Source organism: Lygodium microphyllum, chromosome 5, assembly GCF_053477565.2.
Source record: "Lygodium microphyllum isolate KBCC chromosome 5, Lygodium_microphyllum_v1.1.10, whole genome shotgun sequence".
In the NCBI taxonomy this organism is placed as follows: Eukaryota; Viridiplantae; Streptophyta; class Polypodiopsida; order Schizaeales; family Lygodiaceae; genus Lygodium; species Lygodium microphyllum.
This window is the reverse complement of record NC_141139.1, coordinates 66,220,333-66,246,124: the sequence shown is the minus strand read 5'-3', so window position 1 is coordinate 66,246,124 and position 25,792 is coordinate 66,220,333. Positions and strand designations below refer to the sequence as shown.

General features: G+C 40.4%; 2 protein-coding genes across 6 annotated transcripts in view; one reads left to right on the top strand and one right to left on the bottom strand.

Moving 5' to 3' along the window:
* Nucleotides 1-3,610, top strand: part of LOC148035922 (uncharacterized) — a 352,895-nt gene extending 349,285 nt beyond the window's left edge. For 4 of the 5 annotated variants that reach the window (XM_087679037.1, XM_087679036.1, XM_087679035.1 and 1 more), the window contains one exon: nt 3,254-3,610. In XM_087679037.1, the coding sequence (XP_087535163.1) occupies nt 3,254-3,397 (144 nt within the window). In that variant the 3' untranslated portion in view covers nt 3,398-3,610. The remainder of the gene's footprint in view (nt 1-3,253) is intronic. The other variant, XM_087679038.1, reaches the window with a different exon arrangement.
* Nucleotides 3,611-4,203: 593 nt separating this feature from the next.
* LOC148035921 (GTP-binding protein, HflX) overlaps nt 4,204-25,792 on the bottom strand; it is a 107,316-nt gene continuing 85,727 nt past the window's right edge. Inside the window, exons 10-13 of the mRNA XM_087677921.1 lie at nt 5,693-5,747; nt 5,449-5,505; nt 5,217-5,339; nt 4,204-4,993 (exon numbers count right to left, since the gene is read on the bottom strand). Of these exons, the coding sequence (XP_087534047.1) occupies nt 4,646-4,993; nt 5,217-5,339; nt 5,449-5,505; nt 5,693-5,747 (583 nt within the window). The 3' untranslated portion in view covers nt 4,204-4,645. The remainder of the gene's footprint in view (nt 4,994-5,216; nt 5,340-5,448; nt 5,506-5,692; nt 5,748-25,792) is intronic.

The window sequence follows — 25,792 nt, the reverse complement described above, 5'->3', positions numbered from 1 at the left end:
ACATCCTTATTATGATGCCTCTAAGTACCATGATATTGGAACTATCTATTTCAATTAGAAAAAGTTTTTTAGAATGACCTCTAAAAATTGGGAAAGTGGTTATAAATTTGTACAACACCCTCTAAACAATAATCCAAAGGAGAATGGTGCCTTTTCTTATAGCACACATACACTTTTTGGTGTGGTCTATTATGAATACATCTAAAGATCTACATAGCAAGATTAAGGATACTTTGTGGATAGATACTGTGGGTAGAACCATAGAGAAAATGCAAAGACCTAGATGCATGCTAAGCAAAAAGGTTCTTGTCTAATGAGGTCTGACCCAAAGAGGGATTGGTATTGTTGCACTATGATCAATAGCTATAAGGCTACAACATGAGTTCTATTCCCACCTATGCAAAAAGCAATCGTCACATCTAATTCAATAATCATGATGTTTATGTAAAGCAATGGCATGTAATTATCTCAACTATTACACTCTATAGGTACATTGAAGTGATCAAATTTGATGAGGATGTGAAAACATGCACAAACTCTAATGGACATCACTAATGCATCACCTACATTCTATGTTAATATTGCATTACATGTTTGTTGGTATTACAAATTTGGTTGGGGTTGGTTTAAGAAAATTCGGAAATATAAGAAACAAATTCAACATTTCATTTTCTATAGACACCAATGCTAACCGGTTAACCTAACTTCGTTATATACCTAGTAAGAAGGTGGCTTCATAAAGATGAGAGCTAGGGTTGTTTGTAAGACTGAGGATTTTATTAATTAGGTGCTTTACCAAAAAATGTGACCTTGTTGAAACTTGGCTAAAGATGATAATACCAAAGACCAAGTCAATTTTTACATTGATCAATGGGGAATGTAGATGAGATATATAAGATATAACTAGTTTGTAGAGCTCATTGCACTAGTATTGCACTATCACAATTTTTCTTTTGATAGCAACTTCTAGATGTTATTCTCACCATTTCATTCCATATGGACTTGAGTTTGTTGAATATGTATACCCCACATACAATTTGTGGGGTTCCTGTGATGGAACATGTTAGTCTACCTAAAAAGGTTCTAAGAACACTTTGTGCATAGATACAATGGGTATAAATGCATAGAGAAAATGCAAAGACCAAGATTCAATGCTTAAAAAATGGTATTTTCTAATGAGATATGGTCCAAAAAGGTATACTTATTCGTAGCAGCATACATTATAAGCAATAGCCAAAGGTTGTAGCATAAGCTCTATCCCTACATTGAAAGCAATAATCTCATCTATATGGATAACCATGAGGCTTTACATGTCATTATTTCAATTATCACCCTCCTCCTGGATTAGTGAAGTGATCAAAATTGATGAGGACAAGGAAATATGCATGAAATGTAATGCCATCATTAATACATAATCTCCATTCTATGTTTACATGTGTTGGTACTAAAAATGTTGGTCGAGGGTTGGTTGAATAGACTATAGAAATATAAGGGATGAAAATGAATCTTGCATTGTCTATAAGCACCCATGCTAACAAATCAACCTAGCTTCATTATATAATGAGTAAGAAAGTGGCCGCATAAAGATGAGGACTAGGGTTTAATTTAAAAAGCAATTACATTTGATTGGTTGAGTGTGTTACCAATCATTATGACCTAGTCAAGACTCAAGTAGAGGGATTAAGTATATAGCAAAGACCAAGTCAACTTAGCATTGAACCCTAGAGAAATGTTGGCTATTATACATAAGGAATAACTAGTCTATAGAGATCCTTGTAATAGTAGTCCACTATGCCCATTTTCTATAGGTAGGAGCTTCTAAACATTAGCCTCTTCATTTCAATACACATAGATTTAAGGTTACTCGATACTTGGAAAACATTTTCCATGGAATGATTGTTTTTCTCGAGTAAAATTAGGTCATATTAGACTCAATCACGAATATCATGGAATATCAAAAGGGCATGAAAAGCAAGCATTCACTCTACTAAACTATTAAATAGGCATGATCCAACCATTATGAAGCTTGAATGTCAACCATCATATAATGCAACCTTGATTAGGAACTGTTGAGGTAGCCACCAAATGAGGTTTGGAAAACAACCACAGATAATAGTTGAAAAATGAAAATTCACCCACTTATATTCAAGGGAAGTGAGATTCCCTTTCATAACATACAATCGCATACCTATAATAGACAAGCGTAGTTCAACGCATTTTTCATGAGTGCCATATTTTTTATTTTAATATCTTAATATATGGCATTCACATTAGGTTTTTTTACAAGAGGCTACCACATAAGTAAATTACACACTATCTACATCTTAATTCATGTTAACATAACCTTATTTGGGCATTTGAGTGGGTTTGTTCCTTTTTCTTTTTTTCCTTGGGGAAGGGCACCTTTTTATTAGCCTTCTATCCAATCTAGGAGCACTAAACAAGAAAATTCAATGCAACGAAAACAAGATGAACTAGAATATTGAAGAGAAGTTTCATTATATATGTTTAAAGTGAAACCTTAGGGCAAGGAGAGAAATGTAAGTATCCAATGTATTGTACTAAGCACATTTGCTAGATGAACATATTTGACAATGGGACATTGCAAAAACCATCATGCTACGAGTCCCTAGCTTCACACCATGTCATGCAAGGAGTGTGATGCAAAAAATGTTTCTTTTTGGGAGGAATTTGATTTTAAAACCCTAGCATAAAAGAGAGAACACAACCATGTAATCAAGTAGAGAAAGCGGCTTTTTAAAAATCAATTTAAAAATCAACTTGCTTTAAACAAAGAGCACCCCCCCCCCCCCCAACAACCCCAAGAAGACTTAAGGAAAGAACACTGGTCTCTTTTGTGCGTTAAACTATTGAAAGTTATTTCACATTAGCATTGTTGGCGCGTGTGCACTCAAATCTTGAAGTGTGCTACATCAAAAGATCGCTCTCGAAGTGTGCTACATCAAAAGATCACTAGTTTCTTGATGCCATCCTCGTGATTTTACTTCATAACAAACATTGTGGTATCCCCCTTTTGTCAATATACCATGTAAAGCTTGTAAAAATTAAGGGCTTTTTAATTGATTGCATGTATTCTTAGACATCATATTCTTTTATTTCCTAGATTCTCCAAGAACTATTTGATCATCTACTATATGTGTGAGGATAGACATAAAGACCCTAAAACTCTCAACAAAACGTTTGCTGTGATATTTTAGCAGGCTAACCAGTCAAAGTTTACGGTTTGTGTCAGGTGGAGTTGTGGCGTCTCCAACACCATGTTGGGGAGCATAGTTGGATTGGATATTTATATTCACTAGTGAAGCCCATACGAAAAATTGTGTCCATGCTCTCAAATTGTTTTGCGTTTTTAAAGAAATCCAATTTTCGACCTTAACAGACATTCCTCTCTCTCTCTCTCTCTCTCTCTCTCTCTCTCTCTCTCTCTCTAAAGAGGATAGACGAAGTACATGTAATCAATTAATAAAATTACAATTGCTGTCGAAGACACCCGCAGGATCAACAGAGTTCGGACGTTGATAATATGTTATACCTCTACTGTCTATTGTACATGTTGAATATCAGTGAAAACATGCCAAAAGAATGTGATCAAGACTGAATTATGTCAGCATATTGTCCCTACTTTCCACTATCATGTCAGCATATTGTTTCTCCACTTTCCACTGTCCCGTCTGTAAGTGTGATCGTGCCAAAAATATGCTTTCAAGTGTCCAAAACAACAAAATAAGCGTGTCAAAAGTAGATAGTGATTGGATAGAACGAAGCTCAACAGCAGCATCAATAATGCTTTCAAGAAATGGTCGTTAATTTCATGCATTGGATAATCTTGGAAGAAAAACATATCAAGTTGCAGAGGAAAGGTGCGAGAATATCAATTTGATTTGATCAATCTGCGCGTGCAGAATGTATGTTGAATGGCTTATACATTGCAATGTGAAATTGCCGATACATAACAACTTGGTTATTTTCATGCCAGCTGCATGCATTGTTTCGACATTATAGGGCAAAAGCAAGCATGTCTTACCCAGAGATTTGAGTCACCTTTGCTTATGGTCAAGAAAGCAGAGTTTTCAATTGCTAAAATCCTTTTAAAGCTCTGAATGTCTTAAAGAATGAATCGTAGAGTATCTGAATGTGCTCCAACAAAATCATTTTCAATTGCTAAAATCACTTTAAAGCTATGGATGTCTTAAAGCATCAATCATCAAGTATTTTCAAGTTTTCAGTCTGATAGAAAAAAAATGTGAACTGGCTTCTATAAGAACTTAACTCTAGTGTTATCTGTGAAGTGCTCACTAACTACGCCCTTGCAAACAGATGTTAAATAAGGAGCAGCCCTAGCATTTCTTAGACACAATTCATCAACCATCATAACATCCCCATACAACCACTTTATGTAGAACACAAGCCTACAATAATATTGGGTTTGCCAATGGGGTCGTAGCATAGTAAAAGTTACCACATCATCTACACCACTAAGAAGATTAACTGATACAATCCTAAAGGTCACCATCTTTCTTGAGATTTAACAAAAATATACATTTCACAAGGTAAGACATCTGATTCCAAAAATCTATCAACCAGCTGCAAATCGCAGAGACTATGAGAGCTTTCTCAAGAAGCTTCAGGTATGCATCTCCATATACGGTTTCGGGGAAGATTGCAACTTCTTGTCCAAAAGATGTAGTAACTCCTGTAGGCCGGTGCCTTCAACAGCGGAGGCACCGATGCGAGGAATTCCTTCATATACCCAGCTAGAACTTCTACATTTTACAGTCTCCTCTTGCTCTTTATTTCCCGTGTCTCCAGGATACTCATCCTCAAGTTGAGCATCCTCTGTTTTGTCATCATTATCGGAAGAGGAGGAAATATCTTCTGGACTGTTTTCTGGGGGAAGAAGACTCAGATCATCTAATGCCTCTAATTTCAAAGAGTCACTAGAATTGTTGGATGAATCTGAAGAAAGATCCACCTGCAGAAACATTAAACTTAAAATATGCAGTATTTGTATTCAATATTCAAAATTTACAAACAGCATTCAGGTGAATTATGTAGACAACAAAAGATTTTCAGTTCTATAATCAAACATCGAGTTCCAAATTCTAGTGGACTCTGACCAAAAACAATCCTCCAAAGATTATATTTTCCTGTTCTCTAAATTGTTATTTCATGAGAAACAAAAACCATCAACCAACCTTATTCCAAACTTCTATCGTGCAATTCAAGATTTTCTCTTTTGAAACTCCTATGCTTTCAAGCACTTCCAGGACAGTCCTGCGTTGCTCCTCAGCATCAAATGCACTGCTGTCAATTACATGCTTTCATAGGAACCAAACAAACAAGCTAACCTCAGTATAGTTAATCAAAACCGAAACAGACCAGAGGTACTGAAAAGAACAGACATTTCAAAGACCATAAGATACAAACCAGAAGGAAGTCAGCTTCCACCACCTCCTCTAGTGTTGCATGAAAAGCTTCCACAAGCTGTTAGAACCATATATTTAGACATTGCAATCGAATGAAATTTTGCAGAACTTCCAGAAAACACAAATTGTAATGAGAAATTCAAACTTAGTTACATAAGTATGCTTATAAACCAGAATGGGCAGGAATACAGCATCAACAAAAACAAAGATATATTACAGTGAAATTGAAAACAAAGTTATAAGACCTCAATAGGAAGGTCGGATATGAAGCCGACCGTGTCACTCAGGATGACTGTCTGCCTGAAAGACAGCAAACATGACAATCAAAACGCTCTCCCTTCCTCTTTTATTCACCCTCTCTTTCAGATGACTGAGTTGTTTCATTAAGATGCACTTTTGAGGATCATATTTTGACAAACTTTCTGAGCTCCAAAATGAAAAGCTTAAGTCATCAAACCTTAGAAAGTTCAAAAAGTCATGAGTGCACATCAAATACAACTGCATAATGTGACCATGCACCCAAGAAGACCACGAATACATAAGAGTCAAGTATTGTTAGCAAAAAACTGGCACTTCAAATTTTAATACAACAGTTAGTCGTAATGACTAAAATGTAAATTGGCCATCAATAATAGCAACTATTTTCAATGTTTTCTTTTCCTGAGAAAACAAAGATTCTATTAATAAATCCCCTAAGGACAAAGTGTCCCACAAAGTAGGACTTCCAAAACATACAACAAAGGTGAAGTACATTGCAAAGCCTAAGTGAATAACCAGTCAGGAGGTCTGAAACGGCAAACCATATGTGTTGATAGTGAAAGAATGTGCCAGTGAGCTTGATCAATGCTCTCAAACAAAGAAACAGCTTGCTAGCACTGCACAGATATTGCAGATCATAGATCCAAATAAACCCCATGAGATTCATTTGGATGCAGGTGATGGTTATTCTATCTCAAGACGGCCAACTTATTGCATATAAGAGCTGTAAGCTCACCAATGCCCAAACACACTAAACCACTCAAAAGAAGGAATTATTGGCAGTCACCTTGGTGTTTAAACTATATTGTCATTACTTCTACAACACCTGGTTCGTTATTTGGACTAACCACCATTCACTAAATTCCTTCTGCAATCAGCCCAATCTCCATGACCGAAAGGTGAGATTGGTAGAGCTTATGCAAAGGTTTGGCTTTGAGACTCATTACCATAAAGACATAACCAACAAAGTTGTTGATGCTCTTAGTCAAATCCCAAAAGTCAATGCTTTATCTTTCTCTTGGGATTTTGATGGTTTTCTATCTTTGTTTGAAGGGCTGTTCCCAAACCGGTCCTCCTTTTGATAGGATCTCTCAATCAATCAAAGATGGACCGAGTAGCCCATGAAGCTTTGACAGTCCAAATGCTTGAACACTAGTAAGAGAAAGATGGTAGAGAAAGATTCAATTAAAAATGGATTGCTATTTAAACAAGGCAAAGTATGCGTTCCTGATGATGAGGATATCTGCCAGAAAAATTTGCACGAGGGTCATGACACATTTGAGTAAGGGACACCCTAGCATACACTACACTTTGGCCTTCGTTAACTGGTACTTTTGCTGGCCATACATGAAGACTTTGGTTGAGTCTTCCGTGCGTAAGTGACCTACTATCAACTTAATAAAGTTGAATGACACAAACAAGTAGGGATATTTACAAATTTCCTATAAAAAGAGTAGTATTTCCAAGGATTTTGTAGTAGGATTGCCCTATACTAATCAATGTCATCATGTTATCTAGGTCGTGGTCAACTGACTGACGAAGATGTCTCATTTCATTCCAATGGATGATGACCATTTAAGGCCATGAATTGGCTAGTCTTTTTGACGAGCATCTCTGTAAGCTTTACAGCTTGCCTAAAGAAATAGTCAATAACCAAGATCCCCAATTCATTGGCCCTTTCTAGCCAATGGTTAGCCTGCACATACCCCTAGACAACAAGTCTAGGGCTAGATGCTGAATAGAGAGGTTTCAAGCTGCCACTACTGCCCAACATTTCACTCAGCCCCACATGATGCTATCCTATCCAGTTCTTCGTGCACAAGGAGAGAGTACAAATTGTTCTTTGCAACAAACTACTGAGGAGAGAGAGTGTTCACAGTGCAGTGTGCTCACAGTGCATGCACAATAGCCACGACCAGTGCTCCAACTGCTACAATTGCAAAAAAAGCTACCAACCTCTTCCTCCATTCAACTGCAACAACTATTCAAGAACATGCCACAACCATTCTGGAGTCCCCCATTTGCATGCTTCAGCTCTTTGCAAAAACATTTTCGGCTTTTGCATGGCTTTTCTCACATACAGCATAATTAACTCCAAATTTTATTAGATCCAATGGACATCCCAAACTTTTGGCCTCGTGCCTAAATTCAATAATTATGTTTAGAATTTCTCACTAAGGTCCAAAAATCCCCAATTAATTAAATATAGAGACATTTGCACATTGACTAATTCATTGAATCCATGGCTCTTAACTATTGAATCCCTGCTACTTATGGACTTGCCCGTGTCCTGCACAACCTATGCAATGTCCTGCATGCTTAAATGGCTAGAAGTACATCACATGTTAATCCCGAGCTAGGAGAAGTGCATCCTATTCACAATTCCACCACTAAATTAGCCAAGCAACTCACGAAAGGGGTTTTAAAGCTACATGTTCTACTATAGGCCATCATTCCCATAATATCCAGTTTATAGATACTTTTCGGGAAAGTGTTTTCAATTCCATGTGCACCAAATTAGCTCCTTTAACTGCCTATCATCCACAAACCAATAGGCAAATGTAGTGGGTCAACCAATGATTGAAAACTTATCTTCTTCCTAGAAGTACATTGGGCAAAATTTTCGCAACCATAATATCCATTCAAGTATTAGACCAACATTCTTTGAAACTATGATGGCTTTAGACTACATGTATCTTCCATTCTTTTTCAAAATGATGTTACCCCACCAATAAAGAAAAATGTATGTGAATGGAGGCTTTATTATAGCAATGCAAAAGCAATATGAAGAGAGCTCAAGACCTGACAAGGTGTATGCTGATGACAACTGTCATGAATTCAAGTTTCAAGAAAGAGATTATGTTTTTGAGAGTGCATAATTCTAGTTATGCTATACTAAAGGGTGAATCCAACAACAAGCTTGCATGTTGATTTGATGAAACCTAACAGATTCCTAAGAGAACCAAAGGATCATGTCTTTGATTGCCCACTACCACGAGAAGGTATGATTTGTACTATGTGTTAGATTAAGAGATTAGTGGACGTAAGAAAAGAGTAACGAACATAAAGGCTTGAATAACTTACATTCCCAAAGTCATTAGGTGGGTTTTTCTTTTTCTTTTCTTTTTTTGGGGGGCACTTTAAGAGTTTCTTACTAAGTGGAAAGGCCCTGTAGAGGATGCATCTTGATGGGTTCATTCTACTTTCCTTCGAGGGTATCCGCATTTAGTATTGCATGGGTCATTGTTGGTACCTCCCTTCATCATTAAAGTTCATTTAGAACCACTTGGTATTATACTCCATATTCTGAGGACAAATCCTCTCAAAAAGGGAGCAACGAGCCGCGCCTTCTGCTTATCCAAAGTGTCATCGCTGTGATATTGTAGGCCATCTCCCATGCTACACATTGATGCCCTTTGATCCATGATCCATGCTCCCTAGGTATTTAAATCGTTAGTAAATGCAATTGTTGCCCCTAATATCCTAGGCACTAAGTGACACTAGGATTAGGGTTTATTTTAGTCTTTCCTATGATGTTAAGCCGTTAGGGTTTTTATTTATTATAAATAGACACTTTGTGCTTCATTGACGCATAAGTTTGGCATTATTCAATGTGATCATATTCAGTGTGATCACCTTAAACGTTGTACTCTCTCTCACTCATTAATACACTACTTCTCATTCGAGATTCAATATCATTGTGCATTGATTAATGCTTTCATTTCCATCTATTTTCCATTAAATTAATCACACAATTGCTCCACGCCTGGGCCAACAATGGTATCAGAGCCGCTTTCCTAAATTGCCATCGCCGTTGCTCGTGACCACCTTTCACGCAATCATTGCCATTGAACGCCACACCTCAATCAACTCTGCCACCCGAAGCCATTGCCATCACACCGGCTTCGATAAACCCTGATGAGTGGGCATTGATGGTCACACGTCACTGTTTCTGCCATCTCACTCGGTCTTTGTTGCACCGTGCTACCCATTTGAGATAAGAACTACCACCCAACATGATATCCAATCCCGCCTCCCTATCGTTGACCCATTGACCTAAGCACAAGAGTTGCCACGCTACTGTCTACTACACCTACCGACTATCACACATTGCTTGTCCCTCAACCAACCCCCTTTGCCATCTTCATCGTCGTTTGCTTTACATTGTCCCTGTATCCTCTGCTATCGCCACCCTTGACACGCCAACTTGCCAATATAAGCGCGGCAACTTGCAGACCACCCTCGAAGTGCAGCCCAATGACCTCCACCACCTTGATTATAAGCTAACGCAAACCTTTTCACCCTATAGGCAAAAGACGATGTCTGCCTCATTGCCACATCAACATGACTCGCCACCCTGTCAACTTTCTCTTGATAGCCTCGACATCTTTTTTTTTTTAATTGGTCTTATTATTGTTATCACGCTATCACTAGCAAGCCCCTGTTTCTGCCCACTGTCCATCTAAGCACAATTGGACTAAATTTGGGGGTTTTCACCAAACTTGCCCAATTCAATCCAACTTTCAACAAAATTCTAGGATTCTTTATCAATTCCACCAAGTTCTTCATCAAGTCAAAGAAATTTAGCGGCATCATCAACAAATTTGGGTCTTGTCACCAAATTGCCAAAATTTTACACAAAGTTCACCAAGGAATTTGAGCTTTTCAAGAATTTGGAATCCCTCATCAACATTGAGGCTTGATTCATCAAGGCAAGTGACATTCGGCATTTTCAAGCCGGGCAAGAGGGAGCAAGTGCTTCAGTAGTTTCTTACTAAGTGGAAAGGCCCTATAGAGGATGAATCTTGATGGGTTCATTCTACTTTCCTTTGAGGGTATCCACATTTAGTACTGCATGGGTCATTCTTGGTACCTCCCTTCATCACCATCATCAAAGTTTATTTACAACCACTTGGTATTATACTCCATATTCTGAGGACAAATTCTCCCAAAAAGGGAGCAATGAGCCACGCCTTGTGCTTATCCAAAGTGCCATCATTGTGATATTGTAGGCCACCTCCCACACTACACATTGATGCCCTTTGATCCATGATCCGTGCTCCCTAGGTATACAAACCGTCAGTAAATGCAATTGTTGCCCCTAGTATCCTAGGCACTAAGTGGCACTAAGATTAGGGTTTATTTTAGTGTTTCCTCTTATGCTTAAGCCGTTAGGGTTTTTATTTATTCTAAATAGACACTTTGGGCCTCATTAGCTCACATGGGTGTAACATTATCTAGTGTGATCGCCTTAAGCATTGTACTCTCTCTCACTCATTAATACACTACCTCTCATTCGTGATTAAGTATTGTTGTGCATTGATTAATGCTTTCATTTTCATTTATTTTCCATTAAATTAATCACACAATCGCTCCACGCCTAGGGCATAAAAGAGCCGCTTTCCTTCATTGCCGTCCACGTTCTCACGACTACCTTTCACACAACCATTGCCATTGAGCGCCACACCTCGATCAGCTGCCACCCGAAGCCATTGCCATCACGTTGGCTTCGATAAACCTTGAGGAGTGGGGATTGATGGTCACACGTCACTGTTTCAGCCATCTCACTCGGTCTCTGTTGCACCCTGCTACCCATTCGAGATTAGTACTACAACCCAACATGGTATCCAATCCCACCTCCCTATCGTGGACCCGTTAACCTAAGCACAAGAGCTGCCACACTACCGCCTAGACCTACCGACTACCACACGCTGCTTGTCCCTCACCCAACCCCCTTTGCCGTCTTCATCGTCACTTGCTTCACACTGTCCCTGCTCCCTCTGTCATCACCACCCTTGACATGCCAACTTGCCAACACAAGCGCGGCGACTTGTACACCGCCCTTGAAGTGGAGCCGAACGACCTCCATCGCCTTGATTATAAGCTAACGCCAACCTTTCCACCCTATAGGCAAAAGATGATGTTTGCCTCATTGCCACGTCAGCACAACTGGCCGCCCTATCGACTTTCTCTTGATAGCCTCGACAGTAATTTTATTTAAAACTTGGTCTTATCATTATTATCATGCTTTGACTAGCAAGCCCCTATTTCTTCCCACTGCCCATCTAAGCCTAATTTCCTCTGAATTTGGGGGTTTTCACCAAACTCGCTAAATTCAGTCAAACTTTCAACAAAATTCAACGATTCTTTATCAATTCCACCAAGTTCTTCATCAAGTCAAATAAATTCAACCGCATCATCAATAAATTTGGGTCTTGTCACGAAATTGCCAAATTTTTCCCAAAGTTCACCAAGAAATTTGGGCTTTTTAACAATTTGGAATTCTTCATCAACATTGAGGCTCAATTCATCATGGCGAGTGACATTCGGCATTTTCGAGCCGGGCAAGGGGGGGATCAAGCGCTTCTAGAGTTTCTTACTTAGTGGAAAGGCCCTCTAGAGGATGAATCTTGATGGGTTCATTCTACTTTCCTTCAAGGGTATCCACATTCAGTAGTGCACGGGTCACTGTCAGCACCTCCCTTCAACATCAAAGTTCATTTACAACCACTTCATATTGTACCCCATATTCTAAGGACGAATCCACTCAAAGAAGGGAGCAACGAGCCACATCTTGTGCTTATCCAAAGTGTCATCATTGTGATATTGTAGGCCTTCTCCCACGCTACAGAGTGATGCCCTTTGATCCATGATCCGTGCGCCCTACTTACCTCTCTTCACGGATAAAGCAATAAGAGCATGTGCTAGGATGTCATAGCCATCCCATCGAATCTGATCTTGAGTAGGAGGTGTTGTGGAAGAGAAAGATGATTCGGCATCATGAGAGCCACCTCACAATGTGAAGGCGTTGCATCATGTAGGCCCACATTGGGTAATTGCCGTCGAGCTTGTCATCAGTGCCAAGCATGTCCATCAAATCATTATTATTGTTGGCCATGATTAAAAATAGCAACAAAATAATATTTTCCAATTGAAGAGACAGAAAATAGATGCCCAAATAATAATAAGCCATTGATAAATGAGATATTTCTCGCCTCAATGAAGCCAAATAAGTTAAAGAATAATACATTTTTCTTCTGTTTTCTTGCTGAGGAGAGAGAAAAATATGCAAAAAATAATTATTTCAGAAATAAAATATTACTCAATCAAGGCGGCAATCAGCAATATGCTAATATTAGAGATTAATGGCTAAAAGTGCTCCAATAATGCGGACAACAGCAGAATATACTGAAAATTTTCCCGATGATATGCCGAAATAATAAAGTGTCTTCAACGTCAGAAAAAAAAACAGGGCCAACAGCCAAATTGATGAATTTCAGAAAAGGCCCAAATTTTTCGAGAAAATTGGAGTGACATAGAGCTCAAATGATGAAAAGGCCCAAATATTATCAGGAAATTGAAGAGAAATTCAAAGAAGTTTGTGAACTTTTTACCAAAAATGCCGAATGTCACTTTCCGTGATGAATCAAGCCTCAATGTCGTGCGTGAAAGGTGGTCGTGAGCAATAGGGATGGCAATGAAGGAAAGCGGCTCTGATACCATTGTTGGCCTAGGCGTGGAGCAATTGTGTGATTAATTTAATGGAAAATAAATGAAAATGAAAGCATTTATCAATGCACAACGATACTCGATCACGAATGAAAAGTAGTATATTAATGAGTGAGAGAGAGTACAACCCGTTAAGGCGATCACACTGAATAATGCCACACTTGTGCGCTAATGAGGCACAAAGTGCCTATTTATAATAAATAAAAACCATAACGGCTTAACCGTAAGAGGAAACACTAAAATAAACCCTAATTCGAGTGTCACTTAGTACCTAGGATACAAGGGGCAACAACTACATTTACTGACGGTTTAAATACCTAGGGAGCACGGATCATGGATCAAAGGGCATCAATGTGTAGCGTGGGAGATGGTCTACAACATCACAATGATGGCACTTTGGATAAGCACAAGGTGCGGCTCATTGCTCCCTTTTTGAGAGGATTTGTCCTTAGAATATGGAGTATAATACCAAGTGGTAAATGAACTTTGATGATGAAGGGAGGTACCAGGAATGACCCACGCAGTACTAAATGTGGATACCCTCAAAGGAAAGTAGAATGAACCCATCAAAATTCATTCTCTAGAGAGCCTTTTCACTTGGTAAGAAACTCTTGAAGCGCTTGATCCCCCCCGCCCTGGCCCAAAACGCCAAATGTCACTTTCCGTGATGAATCGAGCCTCAATGTGGGTGAAGAATTTCAAATTCTTAAAAAGCGAAAATTTCATGGTGAACTTTGTGCAAAATTTGACAATTTGGTGACAAGCCCCTAATTTGTCGATGATACCGCTCAATTTCTTTGACTTGATGAAGAACTTGGTATAATTGATAAAGAGTCCCTGAATTTTGTTGAAAGTTGGACCGAATTGGGTGAGTTTGGTGAAAACCCCCCCATTCAGTCAAAATTGTGCTTAGATGGACAATGGGAAGAAACAGGGGCTTGCTAGTCAAAGCGTGTTAATAATAATAAGACCAAGTTTTAAATAAAATTGATGTCAAGGCTATCAAGAGAAAGTTGACAGGGCGGCCAGTTGTGTTGACGTGGCAATGAGGCAAATGTCGTCTTTCACCTATAGGGCGAAAAGGTTGGCGTTAGCTTATAATAAAGGCGGTGGAGGTCGTTGGGATGCACTTCAAGGGCAATGTGCAAGTTGCCACGCTTGTATTGGCAAGTTGGCGTGTCAAGTGTGGTGACTACAGAGGGGATAGGGACAACGTGAAGCAAGCAATGATGAAGATGGCAAAGGGGGTTGGTTGAGGGACAAGCAATGTGTGACAATCGGTGGGTCTAGGCAATAGCGTGGCAGCTCTTTTGCTTAGGTCAAGGGGTTGATGATAGGGAGGCGGGATTGGATACCATGTTGGGTGGTAGTACTAATCTCGAATGGGCAGTAGGGTGCAACAGAGACCGAGTGAGATGGCCGAAACAGTAATGTGTGACCATCAATCCCCACTCCTCAAGGTTTATCGAAGCCATCGCATAGCAGTGGCTTCGGTCGGCAGTTGATCGAGGTGTGGCGCTCATAGCAATGGTTGCGTGAAAGGTGGTTGTTAACAACAATGATGGCAATGGAGAAAAGCGGCTCTGATACCATTGTTGGCCTATGCGTGGAGCAATTGTGCGATTAATTTAATGGAAAATAAATGAAAATGAAAGCATTAATCAATGCACAATGATACTCAATCACAAATGAGAAGTAGTGTATTAATGAGTGAGAGAGAGTGCAACGCTTAAGGCGATCACACTGAATAATACCACACTTATGGGCTAATGAGGCACAAAGTATCTATTTATAATAAATAAAAACCCTAAAGGCTTAACCACCATAGGAAACACTAAAATAAATCCTAATCCTAGTGTCACTTAGTGCCTAGGATACTAGGGGAAACAACTGCATTTACTGACGGTTTAAATACCTAGGGAGCATGGATCATGGATCAAAGGGCATCAACGTGTAGCATGGGAGATGGCCTACAATATCAGAGTGATGGCACTTTGGGTAAGCACAAGGCTGCTTGTTGCTTTCTTTTTGAGAGCATTTGTCCTTGAAATATGAAGTATAATACCAAGTGGTTGTAAATGAACTTCGATGATGAAGGGAGGTACCAACAATGACCCATGCACTACTATATGTGGATACCCTCGAAGGAAAGTAGAATGAACCCATCAAGATTCATCCACTAGATGGCCTTTCCACTTAGCAAGAAATTTTTGGAATGCTTGATCCCCCCGGCAAGGCGCGAAAATGCCGAATGTAACTCGTCATGATGTATCAAGCGCAATGTTGATGAAGAATTCCAAATTCTAGAAAAGCCCAAATTTCTTGGTGAACTTTGGGCAATATTTGGCAATTTGATGACAAGCACCAAATTTGTTGATGATGCGGCTGAATTTCCTTGACTTAATGAAGACGTTGGGATTGATAAAGAATCATTGAATTTTGTTGAAAGTTGATCCGAATTGGGCGAGTTTGGTGAAAACCCCCAAATTCGGTTGAAATTGTGCTTAGATGGACAATCGGCAGAAACAGGGGCTTGCTAGTCCAAGCGTGATAATAATAATAAGACCAAGTTTTGAATAAAATTGATGTCGTGGCTATCAAGAGATAGTGCACAAGGTGGCCAATTGTGTTGACGTGGCAATGAGGCAGACGTCATCTTTCGCCTATAGGGTGGAAAGGTTGGCATTAGCTTATAATCAAGGCAGTGGAGGTCATTGGGCTGCATTTCAAGGGCAATGCACAAGTCACCGCGGTTGTATTTGCAAGTTGGCGTGTCAAGTGTGGCAACTAGAGAGGGGACAGGGACAGCGTGAAGCAAGCGACGATGAAGACAGCAAAGGGGATTGGTTAAGGGACAAGCAACGTGTGACAATCGGTAGGTGTAGGCGGTAGCTATTGTGCTTAGGTGTCAATGTGTCGACGACAAGGAAGCAGGATTGGATACCATGTTGGGTGGTAGTACTAATCTCAAATTGGCAGTAGGGTGCAACAAAGATTGAGTGAGATGGCCGTAACAGTGACATGTGACCATCAACCGCCACTCATCACGGTTTATTGAAGCCGGCGTGAAGGAAATGGCTTCAAGCGCAGGTGACCGAGGTGTGGCGCTCAATGGCAATGGTTGTGTGAAAGGTGGTCTCGAGCAACGAGGATGGCAATGGAGAAAAGCGGCTTTGATACCATTGTCGGCCCAATCGTAGAGCAATTGTGTGATTAATTCAATGAAAAATAAATGAAAATGAAAGCATTAATCAATGCACAACGATACTCAATCACGAATGAGAAGTAGTGTATTTATGAGTGAGAGAGAGTACAACCCGTAAGGCCATCACACTCGATACGCTAATGAGGCACAAAGTGTCTATCTGTAATTAATAAACACCCTAACGGCTTAAGCATAAGAGGAAACACTAAAATAAACCCTAATCCTAGTGTCACGTAGTTCCTAAGATACTAGGAGCAACAAATGCATTTACTGACGGTTTAAATACCTAGGGAGCACCGATCATGGATCAAAGGGCATGAATGTGTAGCGTGGGAGATGGCCTACAATATCAAAGTAATGGCACTTTGGATAAGCACAAGGCGCGGCTTGTTGCTCTCTTTTTGAGAAGATTTGTCCTCAGAATATGGAGTATAATACCAAGTGGTTGTAAATGAACTTTGACGATGAAGGGAGGTACTGACAATGACCCATGCACTACTAAATATGAATACCCTCGAAGGAAAGTAGAATGAACCCATGAAGATTCATCCTCTAGAGGTACTTTCCAATTAGCAAGAAACTCTTAAAGTACTTGATCCCCCCTGCTGGGCCCGAAAATGCCGAATGTCACTTGCCGTGATTAATCGAGCCTCAATGTTGATGAAGAATTCCAGATTCTTGAAAAGCCCAAATTTCTTAATTAACTTTCGGCAAAATTTGGCAATTTGGTGACAAGACCCAAATTTGTTGATGATGCCGCCGAATTTCCTTGACTTGATGAAGACCTTGGTGGAATTGATAAAGAATCGTTGAATTTTGTTGAAAGGTTGATTGAATTGGGCGAGTTTGATGAAAACCCCCGAATTCGGTCAAAATTGTGCTTAGATGGGCAGTGGGAAGAAACAGGGGCTTGCTAGTCAAAGCTGGTAATAATGATAAAACCAAGTTTTAAATAAAATTGTTGTCGAGGCTATCAAGAGAAAGTCGACAAGGCGGCCAGTTGTGTTGACGTGGCAATGAGGCAGATGTCGTCTTTCGCCTATAGGGTGGAAAGGTTGGCATTAGCTTATAATCAAGGCGGTGGAGGTTATTGGGCTGCATTTCAAGGACGGTGTGCATGTTGCCGCACTTGTCTTAACAAGTTGGTGTGTCAAGTGTGGCGACTAGAGATGGGACAAGGATAGCGTGAAGCAAGCGACGATGAAGACGGCCAAGGTGGTTGGTTGCAAGGAGCGTGTGACAGTCGGTAGGTGTAGGCAGTAGCGTGGCAGCTATTGTGCTTAGGTCAACGGGTCGACGATAGGGATGCAGGATTGGATAGCATGTTGGGTGATAGTACTAATCCCAAATGGACAGCACGGTGCAACATAGACCGATTGAGATGGCCGACACTGTGACGTGTGACCATCAATGCCCACTCCTCAAGGTTTATCGAAGTCGGCGTGATGACAATGGCTTCGGGTGGCAGCTGATTGAGGTGTCGCACTCAATGGCAATGGTTGCGTGAAACGTCGACGTGAGCAACGGGAATGGCAATGAAGGAAAGGAGCTCTGATACCATTGTTGGCCCAAGCGTGGAGCAATTGTGTGATTAATTTAATGGAAAATAAATGAAAATGAAAGCATTAATCAATGCAGAACGATACTCAATCACGAATGAGAAGTAGTGTATTAATGGGTGAGAGAGAGTACAACGCTTAAGGCGATCACATTGAATAATGCCACACTTATGCACTAATGAGGCACAAAGCGTCTATTTATAATAAACAAAAACCCTAACGGCTTAGCCATAAAAGGAAACACTAAAATAAACCCTAATCCGAGTGTCACTTAGTGCCTAGGATACTAGGGGCAACAACTGCATTTATTGACGGTTTAAATACCTAGGGAGCACCGATCATGGATCAAAGGGCATCAATGTGTAGCATGGGAGATGGCCAACAATATCACAGTGATGGCACTTTGGATAAGCACAAGACACGGATCCTTGCTCCCTTTTTGAGAGGATTTGTTCTCAGAATATGGAGTATAGTACCAAGTGGTTGTAAATGAACTTTGATGATGAAGGGAGGTACCGATAGTGACCCATGCACTACTAAATATGGATACCCTCGAAGGAAAGGAGAATGAACGCATTAGGATTCATCCTCTAAGGTCCTTTCCACTTAGTAAGAAACTCTTGAAGCGCTTTACCCCCCCTGCGGAGCCCAGAAATGCCAAATGTCACTTGCCCTGATGAATCGATCCTCAATGTTGATGAACAATTCCAAATTCTTGAAAAGCCCAAATTTCTTGGTGAACTTTGTCCAAAATTTAGTAATTTGTTGATGATGATGCTGATTTTCTTTGAGTTGATGAAGAACTTGGTGAAATTGATAAAGAATCCCTGAATTTTGTTGAACATTGGACCGAATTGGGCGAGTTTGGTGAAAACCCCCAAATTCAGTCAAATTTGTACTTAGATGGACAGTGGATAGAAATAGGAGCTTGCTAGTCAAAGCATGATAATAATAATAAGACCAAGTTTTAAATAAAATTGATGTCGAGGCTATCAAGAGAAAGTCAACAACGCAACCAATCGTGTTGACAAGGCAATGAGGCAGACGTCGTCTTTCGCCTAAAGGGTGAAAAGGATGGCGTTAGCTTATAATCAAGGCATTGGAGATAGTTTGGCTACACTTCAAGGTCGGTGTGTAAGTCGCCACACTTGTATTGGCAAGTTGGCGTGTCAAGGGTGGCCACTACAGAGGGGATAGGGATAGCGTGAAGCAAGCGACAACAAAGACGACGAAGAAGGTTGGTTGAGGGACAAGCAGCGTGTGACAGTCGGTAGGTGTAGGCAGTAGCGTGGTAGCTCTTGTGCTTAGGTCAACGAGTCGACGATAGGGAGGTGGGATTGGATACCATGTTGGGTGGTAGTACTAATCTCAAATGGGTAGCAGGGTGCAATAGAGACCAAGTGAGATGGCCGAAGTGTGACTATCAATCCCCACTCCTCGGGGTTATGTAAGCCAGCATGCTAACAATGTCTTCGGGCGGTAGCTGGCCAAGGTGTGGCGCTCAATGGCAATGGTTGCGTGAAAGGTGGTCTCAAGCAACAAGGATGGCAATGGAGGAAAGCAGCTCTCGTACGATTGTTGGCCTAGGCGTGGAGCAATTGTGTGATTAATTTAATGGAAAATAAATGGTAATGAAAGCATTAATCGATGCACAATGATACTCAATCACGAATGAGAAGTAGTGTATTAATGAGTGAGAGAGAGTACAACGCTTAAGGCAATCACACTGAATAATCCTGGACTTATGCGCAAATGAGGCACAAAGTGTGTATTTATAATAAATAAAAACCCTAATGGCTTAACTGTAAGAGGAAACACTAAAATAAACCCTAATCCTAGTGTCACTTAGTGCCTAGGATACTAGGGGCAACAACTGCATTTAGTGACAATTTAAATACCTAGGGAGTAGCATCAATGTGTAGCGTGGGAGATGGCCTACAATATCACAGTGATGGCACTTTGGATAAGCACAAGGCACGGCTCGTTGCTCCCTCTTTGAGAGGATTTGTCCTCAGAATATGAAGTATAATACCAAGTGGTTGTAAATGAACTTTGATGATGAAGGGAGGTACCAACAATGACCCATGCAGTACTAAATGTGAATACCCTCGAAGGAAAGTAGAATGAACCCATCAACATTCATCCTCTAAAGGGCCTTTCCATTTAGTAAGAAACTCTTGAAGTGCTTGATAGCCCGAAAATGCCGAATGTCACTTACCCTAATGAATCGAGCCTCAATGTTGATGAAGAATTCCTAATTCTTGAAATTCCAAAATATTTGATGAACTTTGTGCAAAATTTGGCAATTTGGTGAGAAGCCCCAAATTTGTTGATGATGATGATGATGCCGCCAAATTTCTTTCACTTGATAAAGATCTTGGTGGAATTGATAAAGAATCGTTGAATTTTGTTGAAAGTTGGACCGAATTAGGCGAGTTTGGTGAAAACCCCCAAGTTTAGTGCAAATTGTGCTTAGATGGACAATGGGTAGTATTGGGATAAAGGTCCTTTATTTAGCTTCGGTACACATGTATTATTTAGTTGTATATGTGAATGCACCTTACGTGCCCTAAGTATAAATAGATTTTATTCTTTGTGTACGAACACATTTTTAGTACACCGAAAAAAAAATCAGATCTCTCTCTCTCTCTCTCTCTCTCTCTCTCTCTCTCTCTCTCTCTCTCTTTGTTGCTCTCACTCACCTGCTTACTCTTGCAGCTCGAGCACACGCTCAACAACTGGTATAAGAGCTTAAGGTTCTGAATAGTTTCCAAGATTAAGGTGCAGCCGACTGACACGTGACTAGCTGACAACTAGTAGGCGACAAGAGACAAGTAGTGGGCAGGCAAAAGGCATGTGCAGTACGAGACAGTCTAGCGAGTGACCTGGCGACAAGTCGACATGGAGACTAGTCACTAGCATAACCAGTTAACATGATGGTTGGAGTTCGTGGTGACCAACGTAATGGACAGGCGACAAGTTGTGACAGCAGATCGTGGTGACCAACGTGATGGACAGGCGACAAGTTGTGACGGCGGATCAACAACACCACCACCACCCCACACCCACCCCCCTTACCCCCCCTCCCAAATTTTTAATCAGAAAGTTCTTTTAATCTTCCTTATCCCCCTCCTTTGACGAGGGTTTGCGCATGGAAGCACAGTCTTTAAATCTGGTTCGGAAATTTGGGGCTTTTCCCAGATTTGAAGTTGTTTATGCTTGACAATGACATTTGTGTCAAAAATTGCAGACATTGTGCACGTTGACCTCAATTAAATTGGGGATTTCGCCAAATTTGTCGGAATTTTGCTCATTCGAGTAAAGTTCTTGACATTGGACCCAGAAAAATTGGGGCTTTTCATATATAGATGAAGTTTTTCTCAGCTGGGTCAGATTGGCTGACATTTATACACTGTTGGACCTGGAAATTTGGGATTTTGTGCAGAATTTGGTAAATTTCTGCAGTATTTGCCTATGTGGTGGCTGGTGAATGTAAAAACAACAGAGATTTATTTCTGGTTGGGCAAGAACAGCAGTGTATTTGCTGGTTCAGCTTGTGCTTTTGCAGTTCAACGCATTTACTCGTGTTTGTGATAAAAATGGTTGCAACTTTTTCCAGTTCTGACATTAAGAACTTGATGGAAATCAAACAGTTTGATAGTCAGGGCTTTGACCTTTGGAAAAACCGTATGCAAGGCATATTGTTCTAAAAGGATTGTGAGGATGCTTTGCAGGAAGATAAACCCGCACAAATGTGTGATGCAGATTGGGCCAGAGTCAATGAAAAGGCTGTGGCTTATATAAAGATGGGTGTCACTGATGACATTTTAGCAAACATTAAGGGCTTAGATACTTGTTATGCAATATGGGAGAAGTTGAAAACTACCCATGAGATCACCACACGTGTTAATCAGGTGCATTTAATGTGCAAGTTGGTGAATATGCAACTGGATGAGTCCAAGCCTGCAACTGAGTACTTGAGTGCATTTACTGGCATTTTAAATCAGCTCAAGGATGGCAATTTGGATTTTGATAATAAGTTGAGGGCAATCTTTCTGATCATGACACTGCCTAATTCTTGGGAGACCTTGGTAGTTTCTCTCATTAATAACCCCAATCTCTCATATGATGGTGTGAGGGGTTCAATCTTGAATGAAGAAATTAGACGTAAGTCTAGTGGAGGAGGCAGCAACTCAGCTTATAATGCTAGAGGCAGGGCTGAAAAGAAAAATGCAAATGTTGGACAGAGAAACAGAAGCAAGAGCAAAGGAAAGGAAAAGAGTGATATTACTTGCTATCAATGTGGTCGAAAGGGCCACAAGAATCCTGATTGCATGTACTACAAGAAGGAACAAGAGAGAAAGAAGAATGCAGGAAACAAAAAGAAGAAAGAGGATAAGACAGATGTATTTTGAGGTAGCCAAAGGCAAGGAAAAGGCCAATGTGGCCTCCAGTGTAGTCATAGAGGAGCTCTCGGATACGGAGACTGATGTATTATGTGCACTTGATTATGATGCTCTTGTATGTTGTCACATGCAAGATATATAGATTACCAAGGCTGATGTGATTGATGCACTTTTGTCAGTTGATGATGGTGTCACTCAGATTTGGATTGTAGACTCTGATGCCTCTTTCCATATAACTCCTTGCTTGGAGTGTTTTGCTATATTCAATGCAAGAAATTATGGAAAAGTGTATCTTGAAAATAATCATGCTTGCAGCATTGATGGGATAGGCACGGCACACTTGTCTTTGGATAATGGGCAAGAGCTTGTGTTGAAAGATGTCAAATATGTGCCTGACATCAAGAAGAGTTTACTATCTGTTGGATAGCTTGACTTACATGGTTACACTACACTGTTTGGTGGTGGTTTGTGGAAATTGAAAAAGGGTTCCATGCTGATTGCAAAAGGAACCAAGAAGGATACTTTGTATTGTTTGCACTGTAAAGCTTTGAATGGCAAGTTTCTTGCAGTTGCTGAAATTGGCTGTCATTTGGAGTTGTCGCACAAGAGATTAGGCCATATGAGCGAGAAAGGACTTGATGTCCTTACCTCTTTGAAGAGCGAGATTAGGCCATATGAGCGAGAAAGGACTTGAGGTCCTTACCTCTTTGAAGAGGGTTGATGGAAAAGGCTTTAAAATTGACTTTTGTAATGACTGTCAATTTGGAAAGCAAATGAAAAATTCCTTATACTCTGGTGTCCCTCGTAAGTCCAATGTCTTGGACTTAGTGCATTCTGATGTATGTAGTATGCCCGTGAAATCGTTGGGTGGTGCTACATATTTTGTCTCTTTTATTGATGATTGTTCTAGTAAGATTTGGGTTTATCTATTGAAAAAGAAAGTGAAGTGTTTACTGTTTTTAAAACTTTTCATGCATTTGTGACCACTCAGACAAGTAGAAAGCTTAAATGCTTGAGAACTGATAATGGGGGTGAGTTCACATCTACTGAGTTTAAGTCTTTTTGTGACTCGCATGGAATCAAGAGGAAGCTTACAACTCCTTACAGCCCTTCTTCAAATGGGGTGGCTGAAAGATACAATAGGACTTTATGTGAAAGAGTGTGGTGCATGTTGTCCGCTGCTAATCTCCCTCATGAATTTTGGGGAGAGGCACTTAAAACCGTGGTTCACATTTGCAACCGCTCTTCAAACAGGTCCTTATGTAATGGCATTCCTCAGGAGGTTTGGTTTGGCAAATCGGCCTCATATGACCATTTACGGATATTCAATTGTAATGCTTTTGTGCATGTTAGAGATGAGGTAATGAATAAACTTGACCCAAAATCCACCAAAGGCATTTTCATGGACTATGGTGATGAAGGTGAATTTGGCTATAGAGTGTGGTTACCACAGTCCAAAAAAATTGTTCGCAGCTGTAATGTTGTGTATAATGAGGCAAAGTTGCTGAAAAGTACTTTAGCCTCTGATGAAGACATGAAAAATGTCAAATTTCAGAATTTGCAACCACCTATTACTTCAAATGATGAGCCTCATGATAATGTACCACAGGCTGAAACTGATGATCAGCCAGTTATTTCTGAGCCAGATGATGATGGACAGCAAATAGAAGCACAAGGAGGTGATGGACAGCAAGATAGACTCACTGATTATGAAAATGCAGGTGCTGATAATGAAAATGAAGGTGCTGTACGGCATGAACAGCATGCTGAAAATGGCTTATAGCAGCCAATAAATGTTGAAAATAGCACACCTCTTGATGTAGACCCAATTCCTAAAAATGTAGATCATCGGGTACGCAGGTCTACACGCTTAAGAAGGCAACCACAAAGATATCCCCTCTTTGCAGTATGTGATGCTTATAGATGAGAGTGAGCCTCTTACATATAAAGAGACCAAGTCATGCAAATTCAGCAATAAGTGGGAGCTAGCTATGTAGGAAGAGATTAAATCTCTATATGCTAATGATACTTGGGATCTTGTGTCGTTGCCCAAAGGAAGAAAACCTCTTCCAAACAAATGGGTTTACAAAGTAAAGACAGTTGATAGGAAACCCAAGTACAAGGCAAGACCGGTTGCCAAAGGGTATGTACAGAAGGAAGGGATTGACTTCCAAGAGGTCTTCTCACCTGTTGTGAATGTGACCACTCTACGTGTGCTTTTTGCTCTCACTACAATATTGGACTTAGAGTTGTACCAGATGGATGTGCTCTTGGGGTGCCCTTACCTCCATATCTTATGCTCTTGGGGTACCCTTACCTCCATATCTTAAGCTTAGTAAAGCCAATAGCCCAAAAGATGACACGGAAGCCAATGCTATAAAGGGAGTCCCTTATGCAACAGCTTGTGGCTCTCTTATGCATGCTATGATTGCTACTTGTGCAGATATTGCTCACATAGTGGGAGTTGTCAGCAGGTTTAAGTCAAATCCTAGCAAAACACATTGGGAGGCAATTAAGTGTATCCTTCGATATCCACAAGGTACACAAAGAACGTGTATTTGCTATGGGCAGGGTGCACTTAATTTGCAGGATTATTGTGATGCAAACATGGCACGTGACTTGGAGTCTTGGACACTCGCAGGTCCAATAGCAGGTATGTCTTTACAGTTGCTAGTGGGACTGTTTCTTGGTGCTCCAAGTTGCAGAACATTGTAGCACTGAGTACTATTGAAGCTGAATATATATCAGCACTGAAGCTTCTACGGAAGCTATATGGTTGAGCAAACTTGCAGAGGATCTCGACATATCCATGAGTACTCTAGTGTTGGGATGTGATAGCCAAAGTGTTGTGTATCTAGCTAAGAATGCCATGTATCATTCACGCACAAAGCATATAGATGTGCGATATCACTTTATCAGACAGATTCTGAAAGATGGTCTAATCACATTGATCAAGATTAAAACACAAGACAACCCTGCAGATGTTCTCACTAAAAGTCTAAGCAAGGCTCAGCATGAGCATTGCATACGACTACTGGGAGTTGGTTAGAGGTTCACTTCGGACCTTTCAGTGGGAGGTTGTTGGGATAAAGGTACTTTATTTACCTCCGTGTATTGTACACGTGTATTATTTAGTTGTACATGTGAATGCACCCTTTCGTGCCCTAAGTATAAATACATTTTATTCTTTATGCACCAACACATTGTTGGTACACCCAAAAAAAAAAATCAAATCGTACTCTCTCTCTCTTTTTTTTCGTAAAAGGTAATTGTATTAATTACTCTCTCTCTCTCTCTCTCTCTCTCTCTCTCTCTCTCTCTCTCTCTCTCTCTCTCTCTCCCCAGCTGCAACACACGCTCCACAGGTACAAACAGGGGCTTGCTAGCCAAAGCGTGATAATAATAATA